Source organism: Stegodyphus dumicola, chromosome 3, assembly GCF_044657685.1.
Source record: "Stegodyphus dumicola isolate Sdum_Otavi_A_Nest chromosome 3, ASM4465768v1".
Taxonomy (NCBI): Eukaryota; Metazoa; Arthropoda; class Arachnida; order Araneae; family Eresidae; genus Stegodyphus; species Stegodyphus dumicola.
Window position 1 is genome coordinate 266,490,710 of NC_140770.1, and position 18,916 is coordinate 266,509,625.

Sequence of the window (18,916 nt, forward strand, 5' to 3'; positions counted from 1 at the left end):
TTTTAGATTTTATATTACGCCTAAAGGGGCGTTTTTGTAACGTTTTGTGTGTTAACTTTATTTATTAAATATCATGCTCTTCGCACTTAAACCATAAAATTCAATTCAACAGCAATTTCACAAAATAATTTAAAAGGAATATATCTTTAGAATTTCCGATCCACAGTCTCACGTGCTGGAAATAAAAATGTTTTTTTTTCGCACGGTGTTGCCATTGATCGCTTTGAAATATTTTAGTTTCTTAATCAAAATTCATAAATACTTTACAAAATATGAAACAGATAATAAAACAAATTCTAAATATGGGCTTCCAGATGCCCATACGCGGGGGGGGGTGACATACGTTATTCAAACTTCGATGGCTCTAGGTACCGTTGTTTTATCATAATGCGAGAAACCTACATATATTTATGCAGATTCTTCATTATTTAATTTCTTTAAATATGATTACATATGATTTTAAAAGTGATATGATAAATATGATTACAGTGATATAATAATTAAATGATTAAAAGATTAATTAATTAATGATTAAAAGTGATATTAATTAAATTAATGATTAAAATAATGATTAAAAGTGATTAAATTAATGATTAAAAGTGATATAATAAATATGATTACAGGGCGACAATATTTGGTGGAAACCATTTGAAATGTGATACAACGCATTTAAGTGTTTCGACGCAAAATGCGGATAACGTTTTTTTGCATACATTGATGTTAATCCTCCTTAGAATACTCCCACTTCCTTTAAACTCATCCATTCCATCGTTTTCTTTCTTATTGAACCAATTCTGCAAGTCCTTTTCCGAGAGTGTCTTTAACTGAGCTGTCGAGGCTTCATCGATATTTTGAATAGGCAAAATATCGTTTCACAGTCCCGTTGGGGAAGACCAAGAAGTCGTCGATCATATCCACTGTATAGTATGTAGGGTAGTGGTAGTTATAATTAACGTGTGTAGGGTTAGTGGTAAGAACTAACCTGGTACTACACGCCCTGCTCCACTTCCTAGAATTCTCCGTGTTAGGCGGAATTTTGGAGGCTGGAGGCAGGCTGAAGAAAACACCACAAGAATGACTCTGGTGATTCATACCTGCCGCTCATCCCACACTTACAAGCGACAATTTGTACAGTCATCTCGTCCCAACCAATCTGACTGGGCCTGCCAGGTCACCACTCCCGATTCCCAGTCTCGTGGAAGGGCGTGGCTCTATACTCCCCTGACAATTTGAGGGGCCGTTGATGTGCTACCTGCCAGTACTACGCGGAATGCATGACGCCGTGCACGGGTCTTACACAGGACTCCCAACACCTCACCCCGTGGGCCACCCGATTGGACGGGGATGGTTTTACCCGCGAACGTCCACAGGTCACGGGAAACCGTCAATCTCAATGATTTTATATCCCCCTGGCCGAGACTGCCTAGGTATAGATCCTAACCAGTAGCTTCACAAAGTTCTCTGCGTCGACCTCCGAGGGGTACAGGAAAGCTGAAACATGAGCAACCCCTTCGCCGGGAATCGAACCACGGACATCTGGAATACGCTCCGAGCATGCAGACCACTACACCACGAAGGCAAGTATGATGTGTAAGAGAATCTCCCTTTTAATCTTTTTAATGGGCAGAAACTGCTGCACCAGAAGCGATGTGTGACGGAGAAAATGCATTCGCCTCGTGTTCAAATTTGTTACAAATCTGTTATTAAAATGCTTTGAACGGTCTTTTAAAGACACTCAGACCCTCGGAATGTTTCCATATTGTTAGTTAGTTCCCTGTTTGATCGAATCATTTTGCTTATTCATTAAATTTGTAAGGTGTATGTTAATTTTATAACAGTTATTTGTAATTATGAAACCCTTTCCTTTCAATTATTATTTCCCACATACAACTCCCAACTAGAAGGGGTTTTTAGAATCTCGTTGGATGCAAATGAGTTAGAAGTAGTATTTAAGGAAGTTCAACTTACTTCGAAAGAGAGTGCTTAGGAGTCCTTAGGGGCGCGTTTTTGCCCTCTGGCTAATTCGTTCTTGAATCTATTACGCTCGTATTGTACGTGCCTCTTAAGAATCGCCGGCAGTTTAAATTAAGGGCCAATCACGCTAGATATTTGTGTTTAGCTTCAGCTAAGTCTATTTTAGCTAGTATTAGATTAGCTTCATAGTTTCGCATCCTAATTTAGGAGCCCTAATGGAGGCTTTCCTGTAAGCCCGAGAAAAATTTTAAAAGAGGTATTGCTGCCAGAGGGAAGATGTGCGGTTTGGAGCTCCGCAATTAACAACGATAATTAGAAGAATTTTTGCCACAGTGCTCTAATTCTTGTTTTTAAAGTGCGCTTAAAGATTTAAGGAGTAGTTCGATACAAGTTTTGAGTTTGTGCGGGCAGTGGTTCTTCAGTTGTTAGTGTTTTTATGTCAGCATCCTTCATTCAGTTGTTAGTGTTTTTATGTCAGCATCCTTCATTGTGTTTCAATATTGTGCTGTGTTATATAAGTGTATGTAAGTGCTTCGAAAATTTTCTAAGTCCAGAAAACAATGGTTAATTTATAAAAATTATTATCTTGTGCAATTACCACGTCTTAGTTATCTGCACTCATCACGGCCAAGGTAGGCAAATTTTGTTCTGTCTATTGAACTGTGTATTATTCTGTTATTAAATTTATTTATAAATTTTGCGTAACTTTGACTCTTGTTTACTAACAATTTGCGTTAGCCATATTGTCATTTTGCACGCAATAACAACCCGTCCTTGAGGAAGGTCAAGGTAATACACAGTTCAATAGCGCCTAGCAACAAGCACTTGGTTTCCTTGCTCTCTAACAATCTTACAATGATATTTGGGTGCTATTATGTATTCGTATGATTCTCAGTATGTTCAAATTTTAAATTTCTGCGCTCTTGTTAATTAATATTTTGTACTTATTGATTTAATTGCACCCCTCTTATTTTTCATTGTATTAAATGTTTTGATATATATTTTATATGTTGGTTCCCTTACTGTTAACTCAATGGACTGGTCCCAAATGTTCATGTACAAAAAATTATGCTACAGTTGAGGTAGTTTTTTCTGTATATGTAAAGAGTAAGTAACGGAATATTTGTCGAACAATTTGTTAAAATTCAAATTTTTAAATTTTTAAATACTGTTTCTCCGGTTCTTTTCTGCATAACCATAACTGTTTTGGTTATTGGACTCAATGCTTTAATGTTCTTTAGTGTTCACTTTCTCTGCCTGTAATACCAATTCACTGCAAGGACAGTGTGAGTACGAGAAGCTTGTTTTACAGGTTATCATCTGTTACTCTAACATCATATGCCACTGCTATACCACCTTTTGAGAATAGTCTACTAGCGTTTTCTTTTGATTAACCTAGCATTTTTGGTATAGATTTTTGTGACTATTAATTAGTATATGCATTATGGAAAAACTTGATATGTCTTCTTATAAAAGTGATCTAAACATCGAAACACTTAGAACTTCTGAATTGTCTTATCAAGAAAAGATTCTTGCTCTTCACGACGAAAGCGCCAGCATAGTTAAAACTACTCGCGGTGGTAAATATCTCCTGCCACAAGGATTACGAAAACGAGTTCTCTCTACTCTTGAATCTTTCTCTGAAAGAATACCTCTATAGATCTGAAATTACTGACAGTGCTGTCAACACTCAACAAATTCCAAAACCGAATGTTATAAACAGTGCAGTCAATACTGAACAAACTCCTGCCAATAATGCAATAATTAACATAGACGAAAGATCCTCTTTGGTTAAAACTACGATAACTAGTCCACCCTTATTACCTCAACAACCACAGGCCTTTGCAGACGTCTTACGAGGCATAAATAAATCTAGTCTGCTTATCCATCCAAAGGATAAAACACGTCCAAGCGACTTACGTCGTGAACTGCAAGAAAAGGTTCCACTTGGGAAAATTCCAGTGGTGGTGAATAGAATCCAGCATGCTCCACAGAGTCTTTGTAACACCAAAGAAGATGTCAACAAACTCCAGGAACATATACAGAAGGCCGCAGTGCATGCAGAGGTCAAAGAACGGCAAAAGTGACGGCCAAGATGTGCAATACATAACGTCCCGGAACAAATCAAACCGGAGGAGCTCATCTCAGAGCTTAGCGCCACGGCAGAAATTTCAGTCAACTCCTGTTGCCTTCTGCTCTGGACCCCATGGAGTTAGCGAATGCGATGCAGAAACACCAGCCTACATCAACTGTGAACAACCGTTTTGGCACTCGCCACAACTCTCAACACCCGGCGTATCACCCGGACTGTCCAATTTACCAGCGAGCAGCCCACAACGTCCGAAGCAACACAGAATATTGATACTTTTCCACTACAAACCACTCCCACGCATGAGCACTCAAAATTCTCAGAATTTTCACTTAATGGCACCTACATAATATTCCCGAATTCTTGGATATCAAGCGATGCTGTCGTTGTCAGCAACTCGGACATACCCAAGACATCTGCAAGAGCAAAAACACCCTCTGCACAGGAAATCATAATGTCGGGGAATGCCAAGCAAATCTCCCCGAATGCATTAATTGTGGGGACTCCAATAACTGTTTTGGAACAAGATTTAACTACCAACACCGAGCCTACAATTCCGATTGTCCAGCCTACCAACGAGCAGTACAGAATGCGCGGAACAACATTGAATGTTAACAGGCCAATCGAAGGATCCAATAATAATAGTCAGGGCAACAGTAATGATTCAAACACTGGCAAAATTAATCTTATGCAAAAAATAGCGCAACAACCAATAAACTGCTTGCAAATTAATTTACAACATGCACAAGCCGCTACTACTCAAACAACAGCTTTTGTAATAGATAAAATAGATTTTATATTTGCCCAAGAGCCTTATTTTAGGAATGACAGGTTCCATTACAATGGACTGTTTTCCAGCGAACAGACATAGAACATCCTCCCCGTGCCATAATCATATGTTGCAATCCAGACTGGTCCCCCTTAATAGTTGAATTAGAAAGAGACTGCGTCGCAATCCTATTAGAAACTAAAAACCTATCACTTATGTTAATCTCGCAATATTCGTCCCCAGCTGAAGACATTGTTAATATAATAGAACTTTCTCAGAATATTATCCATAGAACAAAATTTTCAAGCATAATATTTTGCCGGCGACTATAATGCTCACGATATCAACTGGGCCTATGCCTCGACAGACGTTAAAGGAAGAATTTTCGAAGATTTTACATCCTCAAATAATCTGATAGTCCATACCGCTCTCGATGCTGTTCCTACTTTTGATCGGCTTTACGCACGGGAATGGTCAGACTCGGCATTATCGACGATTTCATCAGCACACCAAGATTGGAATGTTGAAAAAACGGACAGTTTGTCCGATCATAAATTTATCACCTTTAAACTCAATAGCCATTCTAACATTAGCATAATCAGAAGATATAATTTGCCAGGACGAAAACTACTTTCCTTCTCAAGAAAGATCAGCACAAGAATTAAAGATTTGGAACCACTTTTAATAAGTGCGAATTTCAGGGAGGCGAGGGAAGTATTAACGGACATACTAATGACAACAGTCCGTAAAACATGCGAAGAATACCTCCCTATTCGAACATCCAAGAAATTACATACAATCAACTGGTGGACACGAGACTTACAAATTCCACAGAAAATGTGTAGAGCACTTCGCCGTCGATTAAAACAAGAACAATGAAATGAACAACAAACTATAACACTGCAAATATATCAATGAGAACGTGCAGTGTATAAAAAGACTTCTTGTGCAATCAAAAATTAACTCATGGAACGCATTCTGCACCGAAACGAAAGACACCTTTGAACTACAGCATAAAATCGCCACCAACAAACTATTTAAACCTGCACGTTTTCGTTTGCTTCACTCCCCTGATTCTAGAAACAAACATATCTCAGCAACAATTAATGAAATTCTAGAAAATGTCTTTTCCCAAGACATGCCGGATGAAGACACAGAACATCATAAATATATATGAAATAATCTACCTGTACCAGTTACCCCAGAAGATTTGGATTTCACACTGTTAGAAGTTAAGCAAGTACTCAGGTATCTTCCACGCAAAAAAGGTCCTGGCCCAGATGGAATCAAATATGTCATAATAAAAGTAGTAAAAACAACTTCACTGTCTTTCTTCATAACTTATTTCATCAAATTATTACACACAGGCACTTTTCCGAGAGCCTTTAAAATTGGACAGGTCGTGCTCTTTTTAAAGTAAAATCGTGACCCTGCCATCCCTAGCTCCTACTGGACAATCTGCCCTTTATATGCGCTAGGTAAAATATTTGAGAGGCTTCTGATGAATCGCCTTCGCCACCATATTCACCAAGGGGACAATTTACATCCAAAACAGTATGGATTTCGTGCGGGCACTTCCACCCTGCATGCCTTACATGACTTTCACTCAGCAAACTCACTAGGCCATTACCTTGCCGATCGACGTCTTATCCCTTTGACGCGCGGTGGTCGCGCCCTGAAACCACCATTTTCCGAATTTTTTCTCTTCTCTTTTTTCCGAAATTTTTGAATGAAAATGAATTGATTACTAATCTTTTACATCTAAATAACACAAAATGACTGTAGAACCATATATGTTTTAGGTATTAATACTTCAGATCGGATGCCTTTTAAAATTCGTTTTCGATGAGACAAAATAACTTCCTTTTATTAATATAAACAACTTTAAATTTCAAAAGTTAGTCATTGCACATCATGATTTCTATCATAAGCAATAAAAAATTGCAGTAATTAAACTGCATATATAAAAAAAACCCTCTATATGTATGGCATTTGCTATGTGGTTTCAGGGCGTGACCACAGCGCCACTAGAGCATTGTGTCACAATGCTTACAATCCTCTTGAGGCTGGGTGGTCGCGCCTTGAAACCACTGGCGTTTGCTTCTCAATGGCGCTCGCTTTCTTTTCAAATAGGAATGTTTATTTTTACCCGGATATAGATAAAGGGCTTCGAAACCACAGAGTTATTTTATTACTAAACAATACATGCGCCTGCCCAGTAAAAAGGTCTTTCTTTTCCAAATACCTTTCTCTGACATCAACACACTTACTCCCCAAGCTAGTATTGTGATTTTATAAATTATTTCCTGTGGTTTAAATTTAATGTAAGTATACTTTGCTATAATTAAAAATAGAAATTGCGTAAAAGTTTTATTTAAATTAAAAATATTTTCTGAATATTTTGGGACGAAATACGAATAAAATAAATATGAATGGGAAACGAACGATCCGTACAAAGCCAAAAAGACCAAGCCCCCCCCCAATTAACATAAAAACCCCCAAATTTCATGTGCCAGATGAAAAGAAACTAAATAACGCTGGACATATACCAGTGAAATTTAAATCCAGGCAGTGTACATTTTGTAGCACAAGGAAGAAACCTAATAGAACTAGATGTATGTGCGAAACGTGCAGTGTAGGTCTATGCATGTGACGAAGAGACAAAACATGCTTTGAACAGTGTCACAAAAAAAAAAAAAAAGAATTGTTCTTTGAAATTAAAAAAAAAAGACACTGAGTTCTTTTTTATCCTTATTTTATTGAGTTTTTTAATCCATTTATCCAAATGTCCTTATTATTTAGGTACTTATATTTTCACTCCTATACAAAAATTACGTAAATGTTTATTTTTTAATTTTTTTCTGACTATTTACTTTGTAAAATAATGTAAAAAAAGTATATATAATGCAATTCTTACACACATTTTTTTTAATCCGTAAATTTCGTCATTTATTGGAAACGCGCGCGGAAAATGGTAAGTTCACAGTGCGACCATTACCCACAGAACAATGGGCAAGAGTAGATTTTTTTTAATTCATATATTATTTGTCTCTAGAATCATAATATTCAATTTCTAGAGTTTTTAGTTAAAAAATTATAAAAATAATATCACGCGCCAAAGGGTTATAGCAGTACACAACAATGGAGTCATCGAAAGACCTCAGTCTAGAGGATGCCCACAGGGGTCGGACTATACTTATGGAACATCACTTTCAACAAAGTCCTAGCAAACACCTGGCAAGCACACACTAAGATCTTTGCCTACGCTGATGACGTCGCCTGATAGTACAGGGTCGAACGAGAGAAGAATTGTAAAGAAATTCTAATGAAGTCTGCGCCAAATTTCAACAACTGTGGCAGCAACAAAAATTACAGATAGCAGAAAATAAATATAACTTAACTGCTCATTGCCAAAAAAGGAGAATCACTTGCTCGTAGAACCACGCATCTGCATCAATAGCCATCGTATTAAAATATTAAAAACACTTAAGTATCTCGGTCTCATCTTTGATGAGAAACAGACGTGGATGCCACATATTTTTGTATCTAAAATTACGTACTTTCACCATAGCCCAACATCTTCGTCGGCAACAAGGACACAATTGGAGTATCAATCCCCAATAAACAAAAGATACTCTTCCTCACAGTCATCAAGAAGATCGTCTGCTATGGTGCTGCAGTATGGGCCTTTCCTATGCAGGGTAGAAAGGCCAGGCACCTATCAGCCCTACAAAGACCCTTTATTCTCAAAATCACCGAGGTTTTTCGCATTACATCCACAGATGTTATTAACGTGCTAGCTGGCATTCTACCCCTATTTATACGCATAGAGAAAGAAGCAGTTAAGCAAATGGTCAAACAGCTGAGATGCCCTGCCACTTTCGATGATGACACATTTTCCCCAGATCAGTACGAACAACGAGCACCACACCTACACACATTCATCCGACAATAAAGGGCGCCAGAGTCCATCTTGCTCGGGACCAAGCAGAAACAGCCCCATCAGATGACTTATCAATCTATACTGATGGATCGAAAATCAGTGACAAGGTGGGCAGTGCATTTGTTGCACTACGCTCAAAACTATTGGTGCATTATTGGCAAGGACAACTCAGCATGCAAAACAGCGTGTTTCAGAGCGAAGCGCTATAAATATTACAAGCCCTTCTTTATGTAATAGATAACAATATCCACAAAGCTACAATACGTACCCATAGTCTCTCCTCAATGTATGCCATTGCGAACGTTGAACATCCATCACCAATTATTGCCGAAATACAGATAGATTTAGGGGAACATGCAGACGCTAATTATCTAGTTAAGTGGACGAAAGTTCATATAGGACTCTACGGAAATGAATTAGCTGACGATCTAGGAAAGAAAGCAGCCACAGGCAATAATATACCGCGCATCAGTGTTGATGGCCAACTTCGTATCTTAAAAAGACTTTGAGACAAAAGTCTACTACCAAATAGCAAGAAGACTGGGATAATAGCCAGACAAGAAGAAGAATGCACTATTTCATAACATATGTAGATACGAACAGAATTGTTGCAAATCCACTTCTTGTCCATTTCGTTTCGAGACACGGCACCTTCCCACAATATTTTGAACGATTTTCCATCAATAACACAGACATTTGTGCCAAAAGGGGGCTCCAGACCATTATGTAACAAGCTGTTCCTTAACAGATGAACAACACATAAGAATTCCTGATGTCAATAGGCAAGCGTTTTGTAAATTTTTAGTTAAACAACGCCACCTCAAACAAAAAATAACTACCATCATGGCTAAACTAACAGCGCTAGGCACAGACTTGTGTAAAACTGTGTAGAGCCTTGAGCAATTATAATGTGTAAAAGTTTTATAGAAATATATCTCGAACAAACAGCAAAAGCAATATCAATGTTGTTTCCCACCTATTTATTCGTAGTTCTATGTATATAATGTGTATTTTAAGATTATACTACTGCATTGCACTCCAACAGAATCTAATATATATCATGGTGCTGTATTAGACACATCTTTGATTTATATGTCTTTCTGTATTCTCTAATACCCTATATGTATCATGCAGTGTCATAATAATGTTATGCCATTAATTTTACGTCGTAACATATGGTACTCCAACAAAGTGTAATAAGTATCATGATGCTATATTGGACACATTATTGATTTGTATATCTTTCTGTATTCTCTAACACCCAATATGCATCATGTAGTATCATATAACGTTATGCCATTAGTTTTATATAGTAACATATGATATCGTCCATACAATCCTGTTGTTACACAAAGTAATGCGTGGTACTGGAAGTATCCTGTATGTACCATGTGGTATTTTCTAGTATCATTTAGTATTGTGTGGTATTATGTTGTATTATTTTATGTAGTGTTATGTTATACTATGATATGTCTATTGTGTATTATGCTCTGTTATACTCTCTTCGGCGCATAGTGTAATAGTATATTTTCATGCAGTAATAAATGCATTATGTATGTTAAGTAGTATCAAGTAGTAACTTAGTGTCAACGGAATCGCCTGCTATTTAGTACATATCATGTACTAAGTTATTCTATGTATGTAGTATCACTAAGCATTATATAATCATATAATTATACAGTATAAATGTATCTGTAGAATAATGTATAATCATGCTGTAGTATAGTCTCACTAATATTATTTCTTCACATGCTGTACCATGTTGCGTTATGCCTTGCGTAACTACAGCATGTTATTTTTAGTATGATTCGCATCATATAGTATCAAGCATAATAAGTTATCCTACATCATGTATATCATTCAAAATTAGTTTTCATATGGCTTTATATCTTTATACTATATATAATGTAGCAATATGTTGTATCGTGAAAAATAATTATTATTTTAATTATTGTCATCTCTTAGTCTCTTATATCATGTAATATGTAGTCCTTTTGTAGTATGTAGCCTGTAGTCTCTATGCAGCTTGTGGTTTGTAGTCTCTATGTAGTATATAGTCATGTCTTCATGACTCATGCTATATATAGTTTTCATGTATCGTGTAGTATGCAACAGTCTAAATGTTATACATCTAACCAATGTCATTAGTACCACTGAGTATCATCCAGTAATATTTCACGTAGTATCACATATCATGTATCATTGAATGTCTCATGCAATACTATGCTGCATATGTATGTCACATAAAGCACCAATTGTGGCAAAGCACTCATATGCCATGGCTCTTGTTTGGATATTTTTTAATTTAAATTTAAATTTTATTTTATTTCATTTTTTAAAATTTATTTTATTTGCTTATTTCTATCACATGACATTCCATAAATATGTTGGGTCTCGGCGACTGTTCTGGGGGGTTCGTGTCGCCCCACCCTTCCCCATACATCTTGGGGTGCTTTAGATAAAGGAGTAGGCGGTGCTATACCAATTAACCGCCATGGTAGAGGGGTGGTCCTCACGTCCTCCGTCCCTAAACTAAACTAAACTAAGCCCGAGAAGGGGCCATCTGTATTATTTCTTTGAGTGAATAAAAGGGTATTTTAACCCTTCTCGAATCTACGTTGTAAGTGCTTAACGATAAGTCGCTATTTAGTTCACTAGGATTCTCGAGATTCTATCAAAATAACGCGGGACATTACAAATTTAACGTAGGACAATCTCACAGGAAGAACGTGAGAAGCGTCGGGATGTTAAAAAAATTGGGACGTTCGAAAAACCAAGGAGTTCCAATTTCCAGTCTGCCCTTGTCGTCAACCGATTCATAACCGGCGGGCTGGGAGGACTTCGGCTCCACTTCAAACTAATTTCAATATTTGTTGTGTTTCTTTAGCAGACTTATGCAGTTTGAAACAAAACTTTGTATTACAGCGTCTTTAGTCCATAGGGGCTTTGTCCCTGAGGGGTTCATGTTCTCGCATTGTAATAAAACAACGGTACCTAGAGCCATCAAATTTTGAATATGGGCGAATATGGGCATATGAAAGCCCAAATTTGAAATTTGGAATTTGTTTTATTATCGATTCCATATTTTGTAAAACTTTGACGAAATTTTGATTACCAAACTCAAGGATTTCAAAGAGAGTAATGGCAACACTCTACGAGGAAAAGAAAAATCTATTTATCTCCAGCGCGTGATACTGTGTATCGAAAATTCTTAAGATATGCTCAATTAAAAATTTTGCGATAAATTTAAATCAATTTTGAGATATTGTTCTTGAACTGAATTTTATGGTTTAAGTACGAAGAACATGATATTTAATAAACAAAGGTAACACATAAAATGTTAAAAAATTTAAAATCTGAAACCTTTCAGTTGTTGTTTTTTTCAATTCGTTTCTTACGTGGTTTTGTAATTCACAATCGCTTGAAAACACACCTTCTTGCAATCGCCCCGAAACAAGTTCAAACTTGTCACACGTTGTCATTACGGTTCATCGCCTGCTTTCCGAATTGAAAATCTGTGTCGCTGCGCTGGATGGAATTTTGCGGGAGCATTCATTGCATATTTTGATCGAAACTAACCTAATAAAATTTTAGGTAACTAGTTCTTGACATTCACTGTTATTTTGCAAGATCGGGGGAAGGGAATATGGGACTGTAAATACGCAAAATTAATTTAAAAAGTTTTCAATTCGAAATTTTAACTCACTTTATAATCATTTAGATAGATTTATAAAGGTATTTTCTTCCATCTTTCCGCATACATTCGTGGTGTATTGTGAAGCATTTTCGACGCGTGTTCGAGAGGGGCAGGGTTCGAGTCCTGGGAAAGGTATTACACAATTTTCACCTCTTCTGCTTTAGGAGAAAACCTAATGACTCTACAAATGGGGCTCGAACTAAAAAATGGTTGAAGATAATTCGTCACAACCAGAACTTGAAGAAAGGGTTCCCTAATCTCAATTCGCCTTTTAAAAGGGAGAGTATATAAGGTATTTTCTCCCTCCTTTCAACAAACCTTAGCAGTGTAATTGGGAGTATACTCGACGTATTCCAGAGGTCCAGGGTTCGAGTCCAGGCGAAGGCATTACACAATTTTCACCTCTCCTGCTTTAGAAGAAAAACCTAATGACTCTACAAGTGCGCCCGAACTAAAAAATGGTGGACGATAATTCGTCAAACCAGAATTTGGCGAATGGGTTCCCTAATCTCAAGTCGCCTTTTAAAAGGGAGAGTATATAAGGTATTTCCCCCGCTTTCCAGGCGAGGGCATTACCCAGGTTTTAGCTCTTACAAATTTAAGTTTTCAGTGATAGGAAGGAGAGTAACCTTAATTTATTCCCAGGTGAAGATGCTCTTGAAGCGGCTCGATGTGGAGTTTCTGCCGTGTTCGTCTCGAATCACGGAGGTCGACAAATTCAACGAGTCATTCCAACAGTAAGTCTTCAGTTATTATTACTATTATTATTATCATTATTATTTAAACTTCTTAAAATATTTTATTTTTTATTATCATGTTGCAAGTATGTTGTATTTTTTTGTATGTGTATTGAAGCAATTAATTATATTAAAATAATTATTACTGCCTATATCACCAATCAGTACCTTTCCTTTATGATTTCTATACTGTCTATATGACCAAGTAATATTACTTTTCTAATTAAATCTGTGAATTTATCTTTATACTTACGATTAACAATTATAATGTTATGTCATTCTCTTACATCCTCCTTTATTCACGACCTCCTGTGTAGTCAGCGGCCGAGGGCTAAAATCGCTGAACACTGGTAGTTCCGACTCAGGTTCAATTCCAGGCGGGCTTGCTTCATGGATATTTTCGTGATTTTACTCATGAGTAACGTGCATACCAGCCAGAAAGTCCCCCACGGAGGCACTCCTTCCCTTAGCCAGATAGTCCTAGTGTGCCTTGGTATAATCTACTAAACCAAACCAATCATGTGCAGTCCTAAAAATAAACTACACTTGAAGCAAAATTAATTTGAAAAATTTTGCAAGGTTTTTTAAAGATGAGAGTATTTATTTATTTAGTTTTAACTGATAGTTAATTTTAAAATTTTAAATTACATTTCTGTCACTCTCTTTTCACCCACGATTTTTATGCCAGAATGTATATGAGGTAGCGAGCGTTTATTCAGATTGATGGAGTAAGAAGTGCTATTTAAGCGAAAGTTTCGCAAGTTAATTTTAAACTGAACTATTACTCATTTTCTTCAGACGATAATCATACACCAAAACTCCAAACAACTAACCACCAAACTCTAAGACTGAAGTGTAAGGCCATAATTATTTATTTTTTCAGACCATAATTATTTATCGAATGAACCGCATATATGTAATATCTATTCGTTATCGTCAAAACTAATTGCAAATTGAAACATTCATTCTTCGTAAAACGCACGTAAAGATAAAGAAAAAATAAGAATATTGTTACATTATACAAAATTCGTCACATTAACCGATGATAGCTTGATAAAATTTATTTTCCCAAAGTAACACTTTTCAAGTCTGGAACTTTCCAGAAAAATCCTCTCACAGCTTCAGAACACAATGAGTAGTTACCACTTCAAATTAGTGGAAATGTTAAACACAGCGCAGTGTAAAGCGCATCTAAAGACCGAAGCTCACACGGAGATCTTTCAATATTCCGAACTCAGCACTGAACTAAAACCTGAGAATTACTTTAACACTTTGAATGGTATACTGGTGTTCAGCAGAGATAACTTTTCTTGTTCTTACCAGTTCACTGACGGAGTCCTTTAAAGGGCTTTTGAAGTAAACCCGAAGGAAATTCTCCATGGGAGAAGAAACTTAGCCGAAGAAAGAAGAAAAGAAAGTACTTTGCTTTTGGAGAGACAAAACTGATGCTCTTTCCCGTATCATATAGTTTTCCCTCGACAACCGAGAAACTTCCAGTACCTTCCATTTCTCGAAATTAATGTAAGGCATATACGGTTACATGTGAGGGCCGGATACAGATACCATGTCAAACCATGTTTAACTTGGTGATATTTCGACGATTTAGCAAGGTAGTCATTTACCTCAATAAACTTGCCTCTGTAATCTTATTTTTTCAGCAAAGCTGGAGGCCGTTCATACTACATTATCGTAACAATATCATTTTTCTTTGTCTTTAAGTTGGAATCAGTGTGAAATTTTCTAGTTATTGTAAATGTAAACTTGTAGAGACATTAGGTCCTTCTCCTTTTTTTTTTTTTTTTTTTTTTTTTTTTTTTGAAAGCAGGAGAAATGAAAAATGAGCAGTTCCCTCTACGGATCTCGATCTCTACGGTCTCGAATCTCGGACCTCTGGAATACGCGCCGAGTGTGCTCACTACTACACCACGAAGGCATACTAAGAAGGCGGGAGAAATACTTTATATACTATCCCTTTTAAAGGGTGACTGGGAATTAGGGGATCCAATCGCCAAATACTGTTTGTGAAGAATCATCATCCACCACCTTTTTTAGTTCGGGCGCCACTGTAGAGACATTAGGTATTTTTTGAAAGCAGAAGAAATGAAAATTGAGCAATGCCCTCGCTGGGAATCGAACCTCGGACCTCTCGAATACGCGCCGAGTGTGCTCCCCATTACTCCACGAAGGCATTGTAAAAAAGGCGGGAGAAATACCTTATAAACTTTATCATCCGAAAAACTATCTAAGTCTCCAAATGTTTCATCAGAAATTGATCATGCATCGAAAGACAAAGAAACAATGTCTAAATGCATCGTCAAAATCAGCTGTAATGTTTTTAATCAGCTGTAATTCTTTTTTTTTTTTTTTTTTCCTTCAAGATAAATGTCCTGGAAGAAGTGGTTGAAGCTGTTAAAGATAAGGGAGTGGAAGTTTATTTTGACGGTGGCGTTCGAAGTGGAAGCGATATATTCATTGCCATAGCTCTTGGTGCGAATGCAGTGTTTGTGGGAAGACCCACTATCTGGGGACTATCTGTTCAAGTAAGTTCAACACTAAGGTTTAGAGTAATTAAAATCATTGAGTGCATTTCACGTGATTTTAATACTTGTAACTCCTATAATAAAACTCCTTAATAAAACTATTTATATATATATATTAATATCGGCTATTAATTGGAAGGATATTGCTAGTGTTTTCAACCACAAAGCTTTTTCAGATACAAGACATCAATGGTCAGGAACCACAGTGTAACGTATATTTCCAAGAAATTTAATTAGTTTATTCATTTTTAATTATTCGCATAAAATACTACAAATTCACATTGTAAATACTGGAATAGAACAACTGTCTTCTTCTAGAAAATCTACCAGTACCTTCAACAGCTTTTTGCTCCCATTCAACAAATCGAAGCTGTAGTTACCATTTGACAATATGTAGACAACTACAATTTTTTACTATAAACATTAAATAGACCGAATTAAATGTTGACTTTTTGATGCTGTAGACTGTTACTTCTAGCTGCTGCTTTATCGCTACCGACACGTTACTGCTGATTAAGAAGAGTTGTTCATCAATTACCATTCACGACAGCTCACTTCAAAGCTATGGTCAAGACTTTTTAAGGCAGTTCCTTTAGTAGTTGCAATTACTCCAAGCCGAAGTTTGGCTTTCTATTAGAAGTAGAGCACATTTATTAATGTTTCCGTAGACATGGTAAGAACTTTAATGGGACATTTATTTCATTCATTCCACCGCACTTTCTGAAATTCTCTGTTTCTTGCAAGAATTCTATTCAGTTTATGAATGGCCATTGAAATCTTAGAGCAAATAGAATTTCAAATACAGGCTAACCAGAAAATTTGCCCATAGAAGAGCTTAATCATCTTATTGAATCTGCTAGTATTCAAATTAATTTTACTTCGGAAAAAAGCAAAAATAACACGATGACTGAAGATTAATAAAAATTCTTTCTTTACAGAGATACACTGATATAGCAGATAAACTTTAAAAATTTCCTCCAAGAAAAATAAACATATTAGTTCATCTTTTAAAAGAAACGTAAAGCACGTGTTACTAAAAATGACACACAAAACGAAAGTAATAGCTGAAAAGAAGTCGAAGCAACTATTGAAACGTACTTCAGTCAGCCCTCCAAAGCTGAGGTAGAATAAGCAAATAAATTCTCAATTAGGGCCATTAAAAGCCTTGAGCTTCTAAAAGAAACAGAAAAATGTCTTACTAAAATTAACACACAAAACGAAAGTAGTAGCTGAAAAGAATTCGAAGCAACCATTGAAACATACTTTAGCCAGCCCTCTAGAGCTGAGGTAGAATAAGTAAATAAATTCTCAATTAGGGCTGTAAAAGCCAAATGTGTAATTTATTGGCCAAATGAAAAATTAACGTATTAGTTGAGCTTCTAAAAGAAACATAAAAGTGTTACTAAGAATAACACACAAAACGAAAGTGGAGTGGCGGCTGACAAGAAGTCGAAGCAACCACTAAAGCACACGTTTTTAGTCAGTCCTCTAGAGCTGAGGTAAAACAAGCAAATAAATTCTCAATTAGGTTCATTAAAAGCCAAATGAATAAAGATACAAATGAAAATAGGGAAATAAACAACACCAAAGACAATGAAAACAACGAAGTTTATGGCAGTGAAGGATTCAATAAACTGAGAAAGATGGAATAAAAAATCCTTATCCTTGTTATCTCTGAAAATGAAATAAATTGGAAATATATAGCAAATTAAAAAGAACTTTAGTTTGTACAAAACATTGTAAGGCATCTTAACTGGTAATACACTTAAAATTCAGGTACATGTCGCGGATGTTTACCACAAAGTCATTGAAAACTAAGTGAACTCGGAATTACGTTTCCTCATCTAATCTCAATCTCAAGAGCCTTTTGAAGCAGTGCTTGAAAAGTCTCAAAAAGCATGCGAATTGAGGACAACACGAACTCAAAGAGAAAAACGTACTAGTTAAAAGATTCAACCGAATGACTAAATGTAAAAATCGAAATGTTACTCCACTTTCCATGTCCTTAGCTGAGATAGATTTTTTCTGCGCTGTGCACATAGTCAAAATATTTGTTTGAACAAACGTTGTGATATGAAATGTTCAAATTTCCATCCTACAGGGAGCACAGAAGAGAGCCTCGACCAGCAAAGTGCAACTAACAATTAATAGCTTTGTCTAGATTTTCTCTTTTCATTTGTAGTTCATTTTCATTCATTCACGATTAGTAGTAATAAACGCACCACTTAGGTGCGTGTGCACAAAAATGTAAGAATATTTTGTTTGGAATATTCATAACAATAATAAACTGGAATAATGAAGCGATTTCTTTTCGATTAACGTTGATTTGCTAGCAAAGAAATAACGTCATTCCTTCCAACAGTATATGCGGCGAAAGATATATAATTTGTTTGATTGATTGATTGATAGTCATAATAAAAACTAATTTAGTTTGAACACTCATAAACTATAAACTAATTTATTGAATTTCTTCTTTATATTGTCAAATTAGGGTGAAGAAGGTGTGAGAAGAGTCCTTCAAATACTTAAAAGAGAACTCTTGGAGACGATGAAACTTGCCGGTATGAGACTCAGTTTTGTAATTTAGTTCTTTTATTGGATTGACTTATTTAGTTAGGAAAACGTATATGAAAGCTTCTTACCTAAGCTTCGTAGCATCAGAACACATGAAGGATCTGATTTAATCTCTTGAATTTTTTACCTGTCCCGCTACCTAGCATTTCTAGATTTAGACTTTGGGTGTGACTGTTAATATATTTTCACCTTTATTAATATGATAATTTCATAGTTAAAATAAGTAGTATACAATTCACAGTACTGTAAAAAAATAAAGAAAGCATAAATGAAAACTAATATTGTCATAGATAAACAAATAAATAATAGAATTCTTGTGTTAACATTGAATGGATCTTACATTTGGCCATTATTTTCTAGACAGTTTCTGTGTTAAATAAATAGATAATGGTTCGATCTAGAAATGTCTGGGTATTAAGTTTACCATGTTTTACCTCTAATAGGGTGTGGAACCAATTAAGTTATTTTTTTAAATTGTTTTTTAAGCAAGAGACGATAAAAATTTGCAGTGCCGTCGTCGAGACTCGAACCGTAGAACTCTCGAATACGCGTCGAGCATGCTTCTAATTACACCACGAAGGCATGCGGAAAAT

The 18,916-nt window shown here is 36.1% G+C and overlaps 1 protein-coding gene across 1 annotated transcript in view; it reads left to right on the forward strand.

The window, feature by feature from the left end:
• Positions 1-18,916, forward strand: part of LOC118196868 (2-Hydroxyacid oxidase 1-like) — a 47,206-nt gene that overhangs the window by 13,714 nt on the left and 14,576 nt on the right. The window contains exons 5-7 of the mRNA XM_085814107.1: positions 13,118-13,209; positions 15,588-15,749; positions 18,241-18,310. Of these exons, the coding sequence (XP_085670233.1) occupies positions 13,118-13,209; positions 15,588-15,749; positions 18,241-18,310 (324 nt within the window). The remainder of the gene's footprint in view (positions 1-13,117; positions 13,210-15,587; positions 15,750-18,240; positions 18,311-18,916) is intronic.